Source organism: Podarcis erhardii (assembly GCF_964252035.2).
Source record: "Podarcis erhardii genome assembly, chromosome: 13".
Lineage (NCBI taxonomy): Eukaryota > Metazoa > Chordata > Lepidosauria > Squamata > Lacertidae > Podarcis > Podarcis erhardii.
The window spans coordinates 973,021-987,512 of record NC_138502.1 but is presented as its reverse complement, the minus strand read 5'-3'; the positions used below and the strand labels follow the sequence as shown (position 1 = coordinate 987,512).

At 47.9% G+C, this 14,492-nt stretch overlaps 1 protein-coding gene across 2 annotated transcripts in view; it reads right to left on the bottom strand.

The window, feature by feature from the left end:
• Nucleotides 1–1,196: 1,196 nt before the first annotated feature.
• The window catches only part of LOC309326706 (polyamine-transporting ATPase 13A3-like), a 62,372-nt gene continuing 49,076 nt past the window's right edge, over nt 1,197–14,492 (bottom strand). For both annotated transcript variants that reach the window (XM_081835606.1, XM_081835607.1), the window contains exons 28-33: nt 13,967–14,138; nt 12,153–12,355; nt 11,444–11,532; nt 10,184–10,264; nt 7,907–7,996; nt 1,197–2,411 (exon numbers count right to left, since the gene is read on the bottom strand). In XM_081835606.1, the coding sequence (XP_081691732.1) occupies nt 2,247–2,411; nt 7,907–7,996; nt 10,184–10,264; nt 11,444–11,532; nt 12,153–12,355; nt 13,967–14,138 (800 nt within the window). In that variant the 3' untranslated portion in view covers nt 1,197–2,246. The remainder of the gene's footprint in view (nt 2,412–7,906; nt 7,997–10,183; nt 10,265–11,443; nt 11,533–12,152; nt 12,356–13,966; nt 14,139–14,492) is intronic.

Sequence of the window (14,492 nt, the reverse complement as noted above, 5' to 3'; positions counted from 1 at the left end):
GCGCATGCGCACACGCTATTTCCGGCGCACATCCGGGTCGGAGGAGCACCGGAAATAGCTTGTGTGCATGTGCACAGGCCAACTCCGACCCGGGTGTGCACCGGAAATAACACTTGCGCATGCACACAAGCTATTTCCGGTGCTCCTCCGACCCAGAAGTGGGTGCCTGCGCAGCGCAGCGCCGGTAAGAGCGGGTGGTGGGGGTCGCCATGGGCCAGATAAACGAGTCCTTCGGGCCTGATCCGGCCCGTGGGCCTTAGTTTGGGGACCCCTTCTCTAAGCTGTCTGATATGCTTGGGGAGTGAGATGCCTGCTCATTTCGCCGGCTCTGGTATGTTCATTGACATCCAAGTTCCTGCACTGCCACACACACCCCAGGCACCCTAGAGGCCCGCAAGGTTGGTTTCTGCTTATTTATTCCGTAAAATCCATGCGCCGTTTCATGGCAAGCACCTCAAAGTGGTTTCTCCAACAAGCTGAAACTGCAAAATCGAGGGGAACTTGATCAACGGCAGCAATTTAAAACGTACAGTCATAACTCATGCTACGCCCGCTTCATGTTACCATATTTTTTGCTCCATAAGGCGCACCAGACCATAAGGCGCACCTAGTTTTTAGTGGGGGGGGGGAATCAAGAAAAAAAATCTTATTCTCCCCCCCCCCCAGGCCCAAAGAGCAAAGAAGCCAAGACAGCGAGCAGGATCCATCCCGCTGGCTTCTTCTTTAGCCGCGCGCAACCTCTCCAGCCGGGAGAGGCTGCGCGCGGCTTTGGCAGAAGCCAAGACAGCGAGCGGGATGGATCCTGCTCGCTGTCTTGGCTTCGTTTTTAGCCGTGGGGCTGGAGCTGGGGAAGCCCGAGCTTCCCCCAACCCCAGCCCCCATAACAGGTCCGGGAGCGGCGGCAAGGTTGCAAAGCCTTTGGAGCGCAGCGCAAGTTCCCGCTGTACTCCAAAGGCTTCAGCGATAGCCGCCTGAAGCCTTTGGAGCGCAGCGAGAACTTGCGCTGCCTTCCGAAGGCTTCGGGTTCCTTTTACTGAAGCGAAAGGAACCCGAAGCCTTTGGAGCGCAGCGCGAGGTCCTGCTGTGCTCCGGAGGCTTCGCGTTGCTTTCGCTGAAGCCTGGAGAGCGAGAGGGGTCGGTGCGCACTGACGCCTCTCGCTCTCCAGGCTTCAGTGAAAGAAATGGGAAGCCTCCGGAGCGTGGAGGGAGCGCTCCCTCTGCGCTTTGGAGGCTTCGCGTTGCTATCGCTGAAGCCAAGGAGCCTGCATGCGCTCCATAAGACGCACACACATTTCCCCTTCGTTTATGGAGGGGGAAAAGTGCGTCCTATAGAGTGAAAAATACAGTACGTTCTTTCAGGTTACGACCCACGGCAACCCGGAAGTACCGGAAAGGGTTTCTTCTGGGTTCCACCGCTCGTGCATGCGCAGAAGCATAAAACGATGTCACGCGCCTGCGTGGTGAATCGCAACCCGCAGATGCGCAGACGCTCTGCTGCGGGTTGCGTTCTTTTCATGTTGCGAATGGGCCTCCGGAACGGATCCCGTTCGCAACCAAAGGTACCGCTGTAGTGAAAAACTGAAACCAGCTGAAATTTCAAGTTGGGTTTCTAAGCGCCCGGTCAGGCTTGCCTAAAGGAGAACGCTTTTAAGCAGGCGCTGAAAGGGGCACAGCTGAAAGCGCTCGCTTTGGGATCAATAGGCGGGGAGTTCCAAAGTCTGCAGACACTGCTGCGCCGAATGATTGAGGGCGTGCGAGCGCAGGAAATGGGGGTTACATAGCCCCGATTCTGCCGATCGAAGAGGTTGAGTGGGCAAATGTGGAGCGAGGAGACGATCTCGCAGGCTAAGGGCCTTTTAAGCTCCCCCCGTGTTGCTTGCTGGGCTCTGGGAGTACGGGGGATTCCCCCCCCCCCAGTGCTTGGGTGACTCCCAGGGTTTGGATACACGCCATTTCCCCGTGCACGCAGAACCCTCGGAACCGAACCGCCGCTGCGCGAGATGCGACCATGCCACACGGAACGCTACATGGCTTGGAGCGTGGGGTCTCGCCACGCCCACCTTACGGAGAGAAATAGCAGCTTGCAAACTACAGTTCCCAAGAGGCGCTTCCCCTCAATGCAGCCCCAGCGAGGAAAGGGTGTGGAATAAATAATGACGACAATAAAAGCTCGGCAAGGACTGTGGCTGCAGCAGCACAAGGGCCTCTTCGCCTTGCGCACCCGGTTCCTGCGGGGTCTGCCGCCATCAGGCGCTGCTCTCGGCGGGGGGGACCTGGGCCCGGGTGCTCGTCTGGGGCTGGGGAGGCCACTCCGGGTCGAAGAGGAGCTCCTGGGCCAGGCGCTTGTATTTGGCCCGTGGAGGGGCGTTCCGGCGGCAGGAGTAGCCAGGCGCCGCCTCGTCCAACTCCAGCTGCAATGGGGAGAGTGGAAGGGTGTCAGCATCTTCGGACAGCTCTGGGAGCCCAGAATCGAAAACCATTTTCCCCAGAAGACAAAACTAAGTTTTTCTTATAGTTTAATTCTGTGTCCAGGGCAGCTGTCTGCCAGCTCCATCTGGTACGCAGGCTGAGACCCTCCCTGCCCGCAGTCTGTCTCGCCAGAGTGGCGCATGCTCTAGTTATCTTCCGGGTTGGCGCCATCGCCGGATGGCGGACTCCCTCCGAGCTCCGGAGGGAGCCTGCTCGGCAGGGGCTGGGTTCTACCGCGCCGGCGACGCGGGGACCCTCAAAAACCATGGGCGCTGAAACCCATGGGCATGGTGACTCGGTGGGCACTGTTTGCGCCCCCCCCACCACGCGAAGGAGCGTTTTTAAAGGCTACGGAGCGGGTGACAGGGAGGGGGTGGTGCTGTGAGTCCTCCGCTTCCCCTGCCGAGTGAAGCCGCATGCCATTTGGCGGAGAGCGCTGACTTCTTCCATTGAAAATCTGGACTCAAAAGAATAACCCGTGAGTAATTGGAACTTGGATTAAAAAGGGGAATTTTTTTAAAAAAAAAAATTCGGAGCAAGCGGGGGAGGTGCAAAAAGGAAGTCAGCCTCCCCCCTGTTGTAGAGGAGCTAAAGCAAAGGATTTGACAACTAAGATCGAGTGCAACCTTTTTTTTTTTATAAAGTTATTAATTTCGCGATGGAAAATTATAAGCTGGGCTGGAGGAGAAAAGTGGAATGTGAATTAAAATGCACCCCCCCCCGGAAACCCCGGGAGCGATCCGTGAGAGCGCCGGGAGAGGAGAAATAGAGGTTTTGACAGCTGTCAAAGGAGCTGTCAAAGCGGAAGAACAAAAAGAGAACTTTGTTACGAGGACTTTGCTGGTTACATTTGTTATAAATTGGATATAAACTGTTTAAAACAAGGAATAATAAGTTACTTTGACTGGTGGGTGTGATCGGGAAGGAAACTGAGTTATTATAATCCCTCTAGAGGAGCTGTGGGTCATTACAAGTATTGCTGGCATGGAATTTGAATCGGACTTTTTATCTCCTGGGAAACTGCAGAAATGGAACACTATTTTGTCTACAGAGGTCTACACACTAAAGGAGACAATAGATTTATCTATTGAAGAATGGAAGGGACTTGACGTAATGTTTTGTTCCTGAATAACAAAGCCTCTGCAGAGGAATTACAAGCTTTCTGGAATTAGAACATTTGTGCAGGAGAGCAGGAAAAAAAAAAAAAAAAGAGGAGGAGAGAGAACAACAAGAACAACAAGAATAACAAGAATTGGACAAAGTTGGAAGATAGACTGCTTCCAAGATTGGACATTCGAAACCAAAGATGATTAAAGGACAGCAAAGATTATTAAAAAGACGGCAAAGCGGACTGGTGAAGGACTATGGCTTAGATGTGGGAGCTCCAGGATGACAGTAGACATTGACGGACACTGGGAACGCAACCGGGAAAGGGGGGAGGGAAATTTGGAATCCAAAGGGTGTTAAATTACATTTTATTCTTTTTTCTATTTTTTATGTTAATCTGTATTGCATACTAAAGAGGGGAACTCGTGGAAGGGAACAGGTCGATTTTAGGGGATGGGAAAACATTTTTTAAATTGGGTTAATGATAATAATTTTAAAACTTGGGGTAAGAATTTGCTGAACCTATTTGAAAGAATTGGAATACAAGAGGGGGAGGGGAGGGGAAGTCCTGGGAAGATGCCAATGAAAATGAGGTTTTAAATTTGGATGTTTTTCTTTTTCTGTTGTATTTGAAAATCTTTAATAAATATTATTTAAAAAAAAAAAATAGTTATCTTCCGCTTGGACTACTGCCATGCGCTCTACGTGGGGCTGCCTTTGAAGGTGACTCGGAAACTACAACTAATCCAGAATGCGGCAGCTGGACCGGTGACTGGGGCAGCAGCCAAGACCACATAACACCGGTCCTGAAAGACCTACATTGGCTCCCAGTACGTTTCCGAGCACAATTCAAAGTGTTGGTGCTGACCATGAAAGCCCTAAACTGCCTCGGTCCAGTAGACCTGAAGGAGCGTCTCCACCCCCATCGTTCTGCCTGGACGCTGAGGTCCAGCGCCGAGGGCCTTCTGGCGGTTCCCTCATTGCGAGAAGCCAGGTTACAGGGAACCAGGCAGAGGGCCTTCTCGGTGGTGGCGCCTGCCCTGTGGAATGCCCTCCCATCAGATGTCAAAGAGAAAAACAACTACCTGACATTCAGGAGACATCTTAAGGGAAGTTTTTAATGTGTGACATTTTAGTGTATTTTTGGTCTCTGTGGAAGCCGCCCAGAGTGGCTGGGGAAACCCAGCCAGATGGGCGGGGTACAAATAAAAAATTATATTATTATTATTATTATACACGACGTCTGCAGCAAGAATCCTGGTGGCTAAGTATCGGAAAGGGGATCAGTTACCCACTAGGGGAGAATGGCTATGTAAGCTTTCAGAATATTTAGAATGAGCCGAATGGACAGATATAATAAGGCAAAAAACCCAGAAGGGAAGTGAAAAAGGGAGTGCCTAAAGGAATACCTTTAGGACAGAAATCTGGCCGAGTCTAGAATAACCTTATGAAGTGAAAGGATAAGAAAGAGGAATTTATATCTAGATGCTAGGATAGAGATGATAAGGGAAATAGGAAGACACAATGAGAGGTAAAGAAGGTGCTGTGGGATTGGTGGAAGTCAATGTCTGTTTTGCTTTTTAGTGTTTATATTATTAACTTGTAAGATATGAATTTGTTTGGGGTTTTTTTGTATGCTGGTTTTTGTGTTTTGTGTATTGTTATTTTTTGATATTTTTTCCTGTTGTTGTGTGGAAAATACTAATAAAATTTACTTAAGAAAGAAAGAAAGAGAGGGGGGATTTGCCCTGCCGGACTTAAGATTATACTACGAAGCAGCAGCTTTCTGCTGGCTGAAAGACTGGCTACTTCTTGAGAACACAGACATCTTAGATTTGGAAGGATATGATAATTGTTTTGGTTGGCATGCATACTTATGGTATAACAAGGCAATGGTGTACAAAGGTTTTAAAAACCATACTGTTAGAAAAGCATTATATAATGTTTGGAGCAGATACAAAGATCTACTGGAAACTAAAACTCCCAGGTGGTTGTCACCAATGGAAGCCAAGGGGGTGAAAAAACTTAATATGGATTCTAAATGGCCAAAATATTGTGAAATCTTAGAATATGAAGGTGAAAGGGTAAAGCTTCAGAGTTACGAAAAACTAAAGTCCAAAGTTCGAGATTGGCTGCATTACTATCAGATAAATGAGACATTTAAAGAGGACAGGAAAATAGGATTTCAGAAGGAGAGGTCAAAGTTAGAAACGGAACTGTTAGAACCCAATACTAAGAATCTGTCAAGAATGTATAATTTGCTGCTTAAATGGAATACACAGGAGGAAACGGTGAAATCAGCTATGATTAAATGGGCACAGGATATCGGTCATGACATTATGTTTGCTGACTGGGAACAGTTATGGACCACTGGTGTTAAGTTTACGGCATGTAATGCCTTAAAAGAAAATATAATGAAAATGATCTACAGGTGGTACATGACCCCAGTCAAGCTTGCAAAAATTTACCATTTGCCCAATAATAAATGTTGGAAATGTAATGAGAATGAAGGTACCTTTTATCACCTATGGTAGACCTGCCCGAGGGTGAAAGCATTCTGGGAAATGATCTATAATGAAATTAAGAAAGTCCTTAAATGGACATTTACTAAGAAACCAGAGGCTTTTCTCCTGGGCATGGTTGGCCAATTGGTGCCAAAGAAGGATAGGACTTTCTTTATGTATGCTACTACTGCAGCAAGAATTCTTCTGGCAAAGTATTGGAAGATGCAAGAACTACCTACTCTGGAAGAATGGCAGACAAAGGTGATTGACTTCATGGGACTGGCAGAGATGACCGGCAGAATTCGTGACCAGGGGAAAGAGGCAGTGGAAGAAGACTGGAAGAAATTTAAAATATATCTTAAAAACTGTTGTAAAATTGAGGAGTGTTAAGATGTCGAGGGGTAAGAAGCAGAGAACTACAGCCGTAATTAACAAATTTATGGGAATTTAATGAAGGGAACTAAATGGATAAATTGACTAAAGGGTTGCTAAAAAATTTTAAAATAAGGATGCAGCGAAAGGGAGGTAAGGGGAAGTCGATTGAAAGAAGTTACAAGAAAATAAGATTATGAATTTATTTATGTGTGATTTGTTTATGTTTGTTTGTATTTTGTGATGTGTTTGTTTTTTAATTATGTGTTTTAAAAATTGAATAAAAATTATTATAAAAAAGAAAGAAAGAGAGAACCATTTCCCCCAACAGGTCTTGAGAGTCAAGAACTATGTTTCCCACGCACCCGGTCAGCCCTCCTCCAAGCAACATTTTCTACTAAGGCTTTCCCCCCTCTCAGGACTTGTGCGACACAGCACCTGGCACCCTCCTGCTTAAATGCGGTTGCTCCGTGGCAGGGGGTTGGGCTGGATGATCCCTGGGGTTCCCTTTCAGCCCTGAAGTTCTGTGATTCTATGACCTCAGAAGGTGGTGGACTCTCCTCTGTTTTTGGGGGGCAGTGGGGGGGGTAACAGAGGTTCAAAGGCCACATGTCAGGGAGCCTTTAGCGGTGACTTGTTCTCTGAGAACCTTGGGGATCCAAAGATGTGGGGAAGAGATGAATAATAATAGTGATGATGATGATGATGACTGGGTTTCCCCAGCCACTCTGGGCAGCTTCCAACAAAAGATTAAAAATACATTAAATCAGGGGTCAGCAGGGGGCAGGTCCACTGTCTCTCAGACCTTCTGGGGGGCCGGACTATATGGGGGGGGGAAATGAACGAATTCCTATGCCCCACAAATAACCCAGAGATGCATTTTAAATAAAAGCGCACATTCTACTCATGTAAAAACATGCCGATTCCTGGACTGTCCGCAGGCCGGATTGAGAAGGCGATTGGGCCGCATCCGGCCCCTGGGCCTTAGTTTGCCTACCCAAGCATCAAACATCAGACATTAAAAACTTCCCTAAACAGGGCTGCCTTCAGATGTCTTCTAAATGTCAGATAGTTGTTTATTTCCTTGAAATCTGATGGGAGGGCGTTCCACAGGGCGGGCAATATGGATCATTGTTCTCCCCGCACATCAGTCAAGTATCCCGGCAGCTTTGGAGTCCCAACGCACAGAATCTATGGGGTTCAGACACGCCCTCCCACTGGCTGCTCCCCACGCCCTGCCCTCACAAGAGGAAGAGAGGCAGCGTGGTGTAGTGGTTAGAGTGTCGGACTAGGGCCTGGGACAAACCCGATGGGTGATGAGCTTGGCTGCCAGCCCCTCACTCTAAGCATCGCCTCCTTCACATGACTGTTGCGGGGACAGCGCCATGCGCCACTTTGAGCTCGCTGCGGGAAAAGGAGGGGTGTAAAGCCACAAACCGCCGGTCTCCCCTTACCTGCGGGTAGGTGGCCCGGTTCGGATACTCGTACTTCCTCCTCTTGTAGCAAACCCGCTGCCACAGGGTGTCGCAGTCGCAGACAAAGTTCTAGGTGATATAAGAATTGAAGAGACCCAGGGTGCAGGTTTTTATTTTGTTTTAAAAACATCCCAATGTTCATTGCGTCGAATGTTCCCTGCATTTTGTGACTCTCGCGCCTCCCTCCTTTTGATACACCCCAGGGAAGTGGATAGCAATGTACCGTATTTTTCGCTCCATAAGACGCACCTAGTTTTTAGAGGAGAAAAACGGGGGGGGGGGGAATATTCTGAACGAAACAGTGGGTGTATGATTTTTGTGGTTCATGCTGTGGCCACAGACGTGTGATTTGACATGTGAATTTGGGGTAATGCCATGCAAAAATCCTGAGGATCCATGTGGATCCGTGCTTTGTAACCACGTTTTTGCGCCACTGCGGCCCCAGGAAACAGTGGGTGAGTGTTTTTTTTGGTGCAGGCTGCAGGCATGGACATGCTATGTGATCTGATGGTGAATTTGGGGTGACCCAATGCAAAAATCCTGAGGATCCATGGGCTTTTACCTCCCCCCTCCCAGGCAGCCTCCTTTATCTCTAGCGTCCCTTATCTCTCTCCCGATTCCACCGATCAGCTGCTTCCTTTCAACACTCCCTTCCCTCTTGTTTGCCTTAGTGTCTTTTCCTTAGCTGGAGCAGTTTTTGCTCCTCCTTTTCTTCTAATTTCTCTCCTTATTGCTTTGGTCTTCCTGTTTCCCCCCTTTGCAAGTTCACTGTCTTTTCCTCCCCCCTCCCAAGCAGCCTCCTTTATTGCTAGCGTCCCTTATCTCGCTCCTGGCAAGAAAGCTTGCCAGTCAGCGGCTTTCTTTCCCCCCCAAATAAGTTAAGATGACCTAAATAGAATTACTTGCGAGTATCAGATAGGCCTAGGATTTAAATATGTGATGTTATAGAATACTAAGGTTAAAAGCCAAAATCAGCAGCTTTTTTTCAACACCCACTTCCCTCTTTCAAAAAAAAAAAAAGGAAAAAAAAGAGCATGATCTGCTTTTCGCCCCTGGGAAATTCGGCTCCAGGGACCACACATTTGCTCCATAAAATGCACAGACATTTCCCCTTATTTTTTAGGAAGAAAAAATAAGTGCGTCTTATGGAGTGAAAAATACGGTATCTTGATATCCCTTGGCCTGTAACCTAATGTATGGAGCATGGTGTTTGGCGTTTGAGGATTCCTCGGCTGCTGTGTCTGAACTGCTACCTAAGTTTCATTCTGCTATGTCTCTGGGCAGCCTTTTCGAACTGGCTCTTCCAAGCCACTGGTTGGCAGGGCTGCCCTACTGAAAAGGATATACCAAGAGCTCTGGCCAAAAGTTTCAATACAAGGAATAATTCCTACTCGAGAGTTGAAAAGAAAAATGTGTATATTCTGCTAAGAATAACAGTTTTAAACTAATAGTAAATTTAAACACAACGTATAAGTGCAGAAATAATGTAGTTTCAAATACCAGTACACAACAATTGTTTTGATATTTGATATTACCAGCTGAAGAAGGCATTTGCTCCGAAACAGGGCCCTGTCCTGGTCACCACTACTGAGTCGTACATCTAATTCACACTCCGGATACTTCTTTTTGGCCCTATTTGATTCTTTATTCTGACTTTATATAATATGGACTCTTTTTGACTGCCATTGAGACTTGTATAAAACAATTGTTGTGTACTGGTATTTTATGTACCTTTACACTATATCACTGCATATTTGAAACTACATTATTTCTGCACTTAAACGTTGTGTTTAAATTTACTATTATTTTAAAACTGTCGCACTTATACGTTGTGTTTAAATTTACTATTAGTTTAAAACTGTTATTCTTAGCAGAATATACACGTTTTTCTTTTCAACTCTCGAGTAGGAATTATTCCTTGTATTGAAACTTTTGGCCAGAGCTCTTGGTATATCCTTTTCAGGGCTGCCCTACTGCCATAGCTATAATAAATGCTGGGAGGGTCCTTCATGGATTAATTGTTTTATTTAAGAGGTGGCCCCCCCACCTGCGTAACGAACAATCCAGTACAGAAGCAAACTCTTGCCGTACAGGTTAAGGAGGGAGGCGAACAGAGAGAACGACAGGCTTGGTCTGTTATGGGGCAGAGACTTGGAAACCCAAATTGGGGAGAGGAAAAGAGCACACCCACCCTCCTGCCCCCTCGGCAAACACCCCCAAGAGGGGAGCAGGATCCTTCCCCTCTCCACGACTCACCTCCAGGGAGAGGGACAGCGCCAGGTTGCTCAGCGTCAAGGCCAGCAGGATGAGTCTCCACTCAAAGGGGATGCAAGCCAGCTGGAAAAAGAGGGAGCAGTCAGTCTTGATTTCCTTCTATGGCAGAGGTTGCCAAAATGAGCTGGAGCACCCTCCAGCAGTGGGAGGGGGGGGTTCCTTAGAGGGACGCTAAGAGCCAAGCTTTGAAAAGCTGTTATCCCTGGCTCACATTCAGCCAATTTATAGTTGTATAAATGATACCTGAAGGAGCGTCTCCACCCCCATCCTTCGGCACGGACACGGAGGTCCAGCTCCAAGGGCCTTCTGGCGGTTCCCTCCCTGCAGGAAGTGAGGTTGCAGGGAACCAGGCAGAGGGCCTTCTCGGTGGTGGCACCCTCCCATCAGATGTCAAGGAGTTAAAGAACTATCTGGCTTTTAGAAGACATCTGAAGGCAGGCCTGTTTAAAGGTAAAGGTAATGGGACGCCTGACCGTTAACTCCAGTCGCGGACGACTCTGGGGTTGCGGCGCTCATCTCGCTTTACTGGCCGAGGGAGCCGGGGTACAGCTTCCGGGTCATGTGGCGAACCAGAGCAGCGCACAGAAACGCCGTTTACTTTCCCACCGGAGCGGTACCTATTTATCTACTTGCACTTTGAGGTGCTTTCGAACTGCTAGGTGGGCAGGAGCAGGGACCGAACAACGGGAGCTCACCCCGTCGCGGGGATTCGAACCACCGACCTTCTGATCGGCAAGTCCTAGGCTCTGTGGTTTAACCCACAGTGCCACCCGCATCCCTTAGCCCTGTTTAGGGAAGTCTTTAATGCTTGATTGTGTTTTTAATATTCTGTTGGGAGCTGTCTAGAGTGGATGGGGAAACCCAGCCAGATGGGTGGGGTAATAATAATAATAATAATAATAATAATAATAATAATAATAATAATAATATCTGCATACTGCCCTTCACCTTGGGGTGGTTCACAGCATAAAAACACAAGGTTAAAGCATTAATCATTGAATTAATGGATTAAATATTACACCCTCTCCCCTTCGACCAGTCCCCCACACCAAATCAGCTGCTCCAACCAGGCTCTCAGGACCTTAGTGTCACTCTATATAAGGCTGCTGGACTTGGGAGTGTCCCAAAATCTGCAACGGGGAGTGCGAGACAGCAGGGCCTCCCCCAGTTGCAGAATCCAGAGGGGGCCCCTCCAGCTCACAGCGTCCTGGGGCGAGTGAGGGGCAGTTGCAGGCCCCTTACCTCAAAAAATTCATCCAAGGCAGGGATGGGCCACAGCAGGAGGAAGAGCAGAAAGCCGGAGGTGGCTGCGAGGGAGACGACAAACAGCGCTGAAAAACAGGAGAAAAGCTGGTATAAGGATTTGCTGAGCTAATAATTTGAATTGGAATACGAAAAGGGGAGGTGTGAGGAGGTCTGGGAAATAAGTTAAAAGAAAATAAGTAATTGAAATTTTATCTGTTTTTAATTGTTTTTAGTTTTGTTCTTTTTTGTTCTTTTTTGTCTTTGTAATATTTTTGAAATACGAATAAATATTCTTAAAAAAAACAAAAAAACAAACAAACAGGAGAAAAGCGTCAGCCAGCAGGATTTATAAACTCACTTGGTTTCATAAAGTTTATACACTGATCGTAAAAAGGAGGAAAAAACCCCACCTCTAAGCAGTTAAGAAAGAATCACAGAAGTGCACTAAACAATGAATATCACAATCCTTGTTGTTTTGAAATAATAGCTATTTAAAATTATCCATAACTATCATGCAAAGGTATTCTTTTTAAAAGAGCGAGCAGCGGCGGGCAGGCATAGAACCACGTTCCCTGAAACCCCAAAGCCACGCGGAGTCGAGCAATCGCTTAACCTCCTGATCCCTTGCTTGAATTTGGGGTCCCCCCCCCGAACCGCGTGCGCGGAAACAGGCCCCGAGAGCCCGGCACGGCGCTGGTGGACTCACCGTTGGTGCGGGTGGGCTGGCGGAAGGGGCGGCCTTTGGCAAAAGCGAGCGCCACGGCCACATACTGGAAGCAGGAGACGTAGAAGAGGGTGGTGTTTTCGAAGCCGCGCACGGAGTCCTCGTCGTCCTCGCCACTGCCTTCCGGCGCCAACCCTGCGGTGACGTTCGCCGGGGTTGTGCCGCTGGGAAGAAAGCTGCAGGTCCTGGGGGAGGGGGGAGGAGGAGGAGATCCCCGTCAAGCTCGTTCGCTTACACCCCACCTTTCCCGAAAGCTCAAGGCGGCGGACAAAGAGAAAGGCATCTACAATTGCCCAAGAAAGATGTTAAATTATTTTTGTATGCCACAACCGCTGCTCGAATTTTATTAGCTAAGAAGTGGAAAACACAAGAAGTCCCAACAGTGGAAGATTGGCAGGTGAAGATGATGGACTTTTCGGAGCTAGCTGACCTGACCGGAAGAGTCTGTGAGCAGGAGGAGTATCAGGAAGAATGGACGAAATTTAAAGACTATTTAGTTAAATATGTTAAATTAATTGGAGAAGCTTGCACATAATAGGCTTAGGACATAACTAGGTAATGGATGAATTAATATGTTTAATACTGAATTGGAAAGGAAAATATAATGATGTTAAGTGATTAAGATAATTTTATAAGAATAGTGGTTTTGGAAAACCGTTAAAATGATATACACTGAAATTCAACCGGGGGATACGAGAAAGTCATTTAACAATGTTATTAAGTTTGGTTTAAATACGGTTGAGATTTATGTTTGTTTGTTTAAAAAATTCTTTGGAAAATCAATAAAAAAATTTTGGGGGGATATGCTATATAAATATACATGTAACCCATTCCAGATGCAGCAAACCAGCTTTCCCCGCAGGGGTTTACGATATGGAAAACGAACCATGGAAAGAGAAGAAGGGATGAATATCTTTAGGACGTAAAACGAGTCTTTTAAATTGTAAAAGAGAAGATTTAATAAAAATTATATATAAACACACAACACGCATCATAACAACGAAACGAAACAAACCAATATACCTAACAACGCAGTTAAAGGACGTCTTGAAACTTTTTGTATGGCACTGAAAAGGTGTGCGATGAAGGTACCAGGCGAGCCTGAGGAGATTTCACCCCTCCCATATCCAAGAATCTCCTGAGGAGCCTGCTGATTCTACAGAGAGGAGGAGCAATGTTCTGCTTTCTACTTAATTAGTGAGTGAGTGAATCCGTCAGCGAGTGAGTCAGTCAGTGTATCGGAGAGAGAGAGAGTGTTAGAGATCGTGTCTAGAGATAAGGTTGCTGCTAAGAGCAGCTGCAGACTCTCAGTGTAGCATTGATTTATGCTTAGATCCTTTAGCTCTGTATAGTTTTGTATCATAGTTGTAGCTATAGAATAAAAGGAAGATATTCTACAGAGCTGCTCTCCGAGTGGTTTATACTCTGCAAGACTCTGCAAAACTCTGCTGCGCAACGACTGTATTATTGTGCAAGTGAATCCGGTGCTCTCAGCTCTAAGCTGTGAGTCCACAGCACGGTGACCTGTCCCTGTGAGAAAGGTGGTCGCTGGCAGTGCTACCCAGCTCGCCTAGCCCAGTCGGGGTTGAAGTGCATGAGTCCAGTTGGTGCACTGGCTCAAGGGGCGATGCTGACAGAGCCTCCCTGGTGAGGGCATCCCACAAACAGGGGGGCCACTGCAGAAAAGGCCGCCCTCCAGAAGAGGCGGACGAGGAGGAGCCTCAGAGCACAGTTGCAGAGGTGACCTCAAGGTATTACACCCTCCCTTGCCCAGACACCTCGCCCCGGCCACTCACCCGTTCTCCGGGCTGTGGTACCAAGGCTGTCCCTGGACGAGGAGGAAGGCCCCAACCTGAAAGCCCAGGGACAGCAGGATCTGGGTGAAGACGGACAGCAGGAGCTGGGGCGACACCAGGCTGGTGGGCGGCCGCTGGGGGACCAGCTCCTTCCATGCTCGGTTCAGGCTCACTGGCGGGAGGAAGAAGAGGGGTGGGAAGGTGGGGCGGAGGGTCTCGCAGCCCCTTCCCCGCCAGCCGCCCAGCCCAGATGGGGTGCTGGGGTGCTGAGGTCCCGTCCCCCCAATTCTGCATGCAGCAGGTCAGCCACCATTCTACCATAGCTGTCAACTTTTCCCTTTTCTTGCGAGGAATCCTATTTGGAATAAGGGAATTTCCCTTAAAAACAGGGAAACGTTGATAGCTATGATTCTACACTCTTGGTCCCTGGGGAGGGAGTGGGGCACACACAGACTTCCCTACGAGTGCCCCCCACTCCAGACCTTTACCAGGGCAAGGCTGACGCCACCAAATTTTATACATGCTT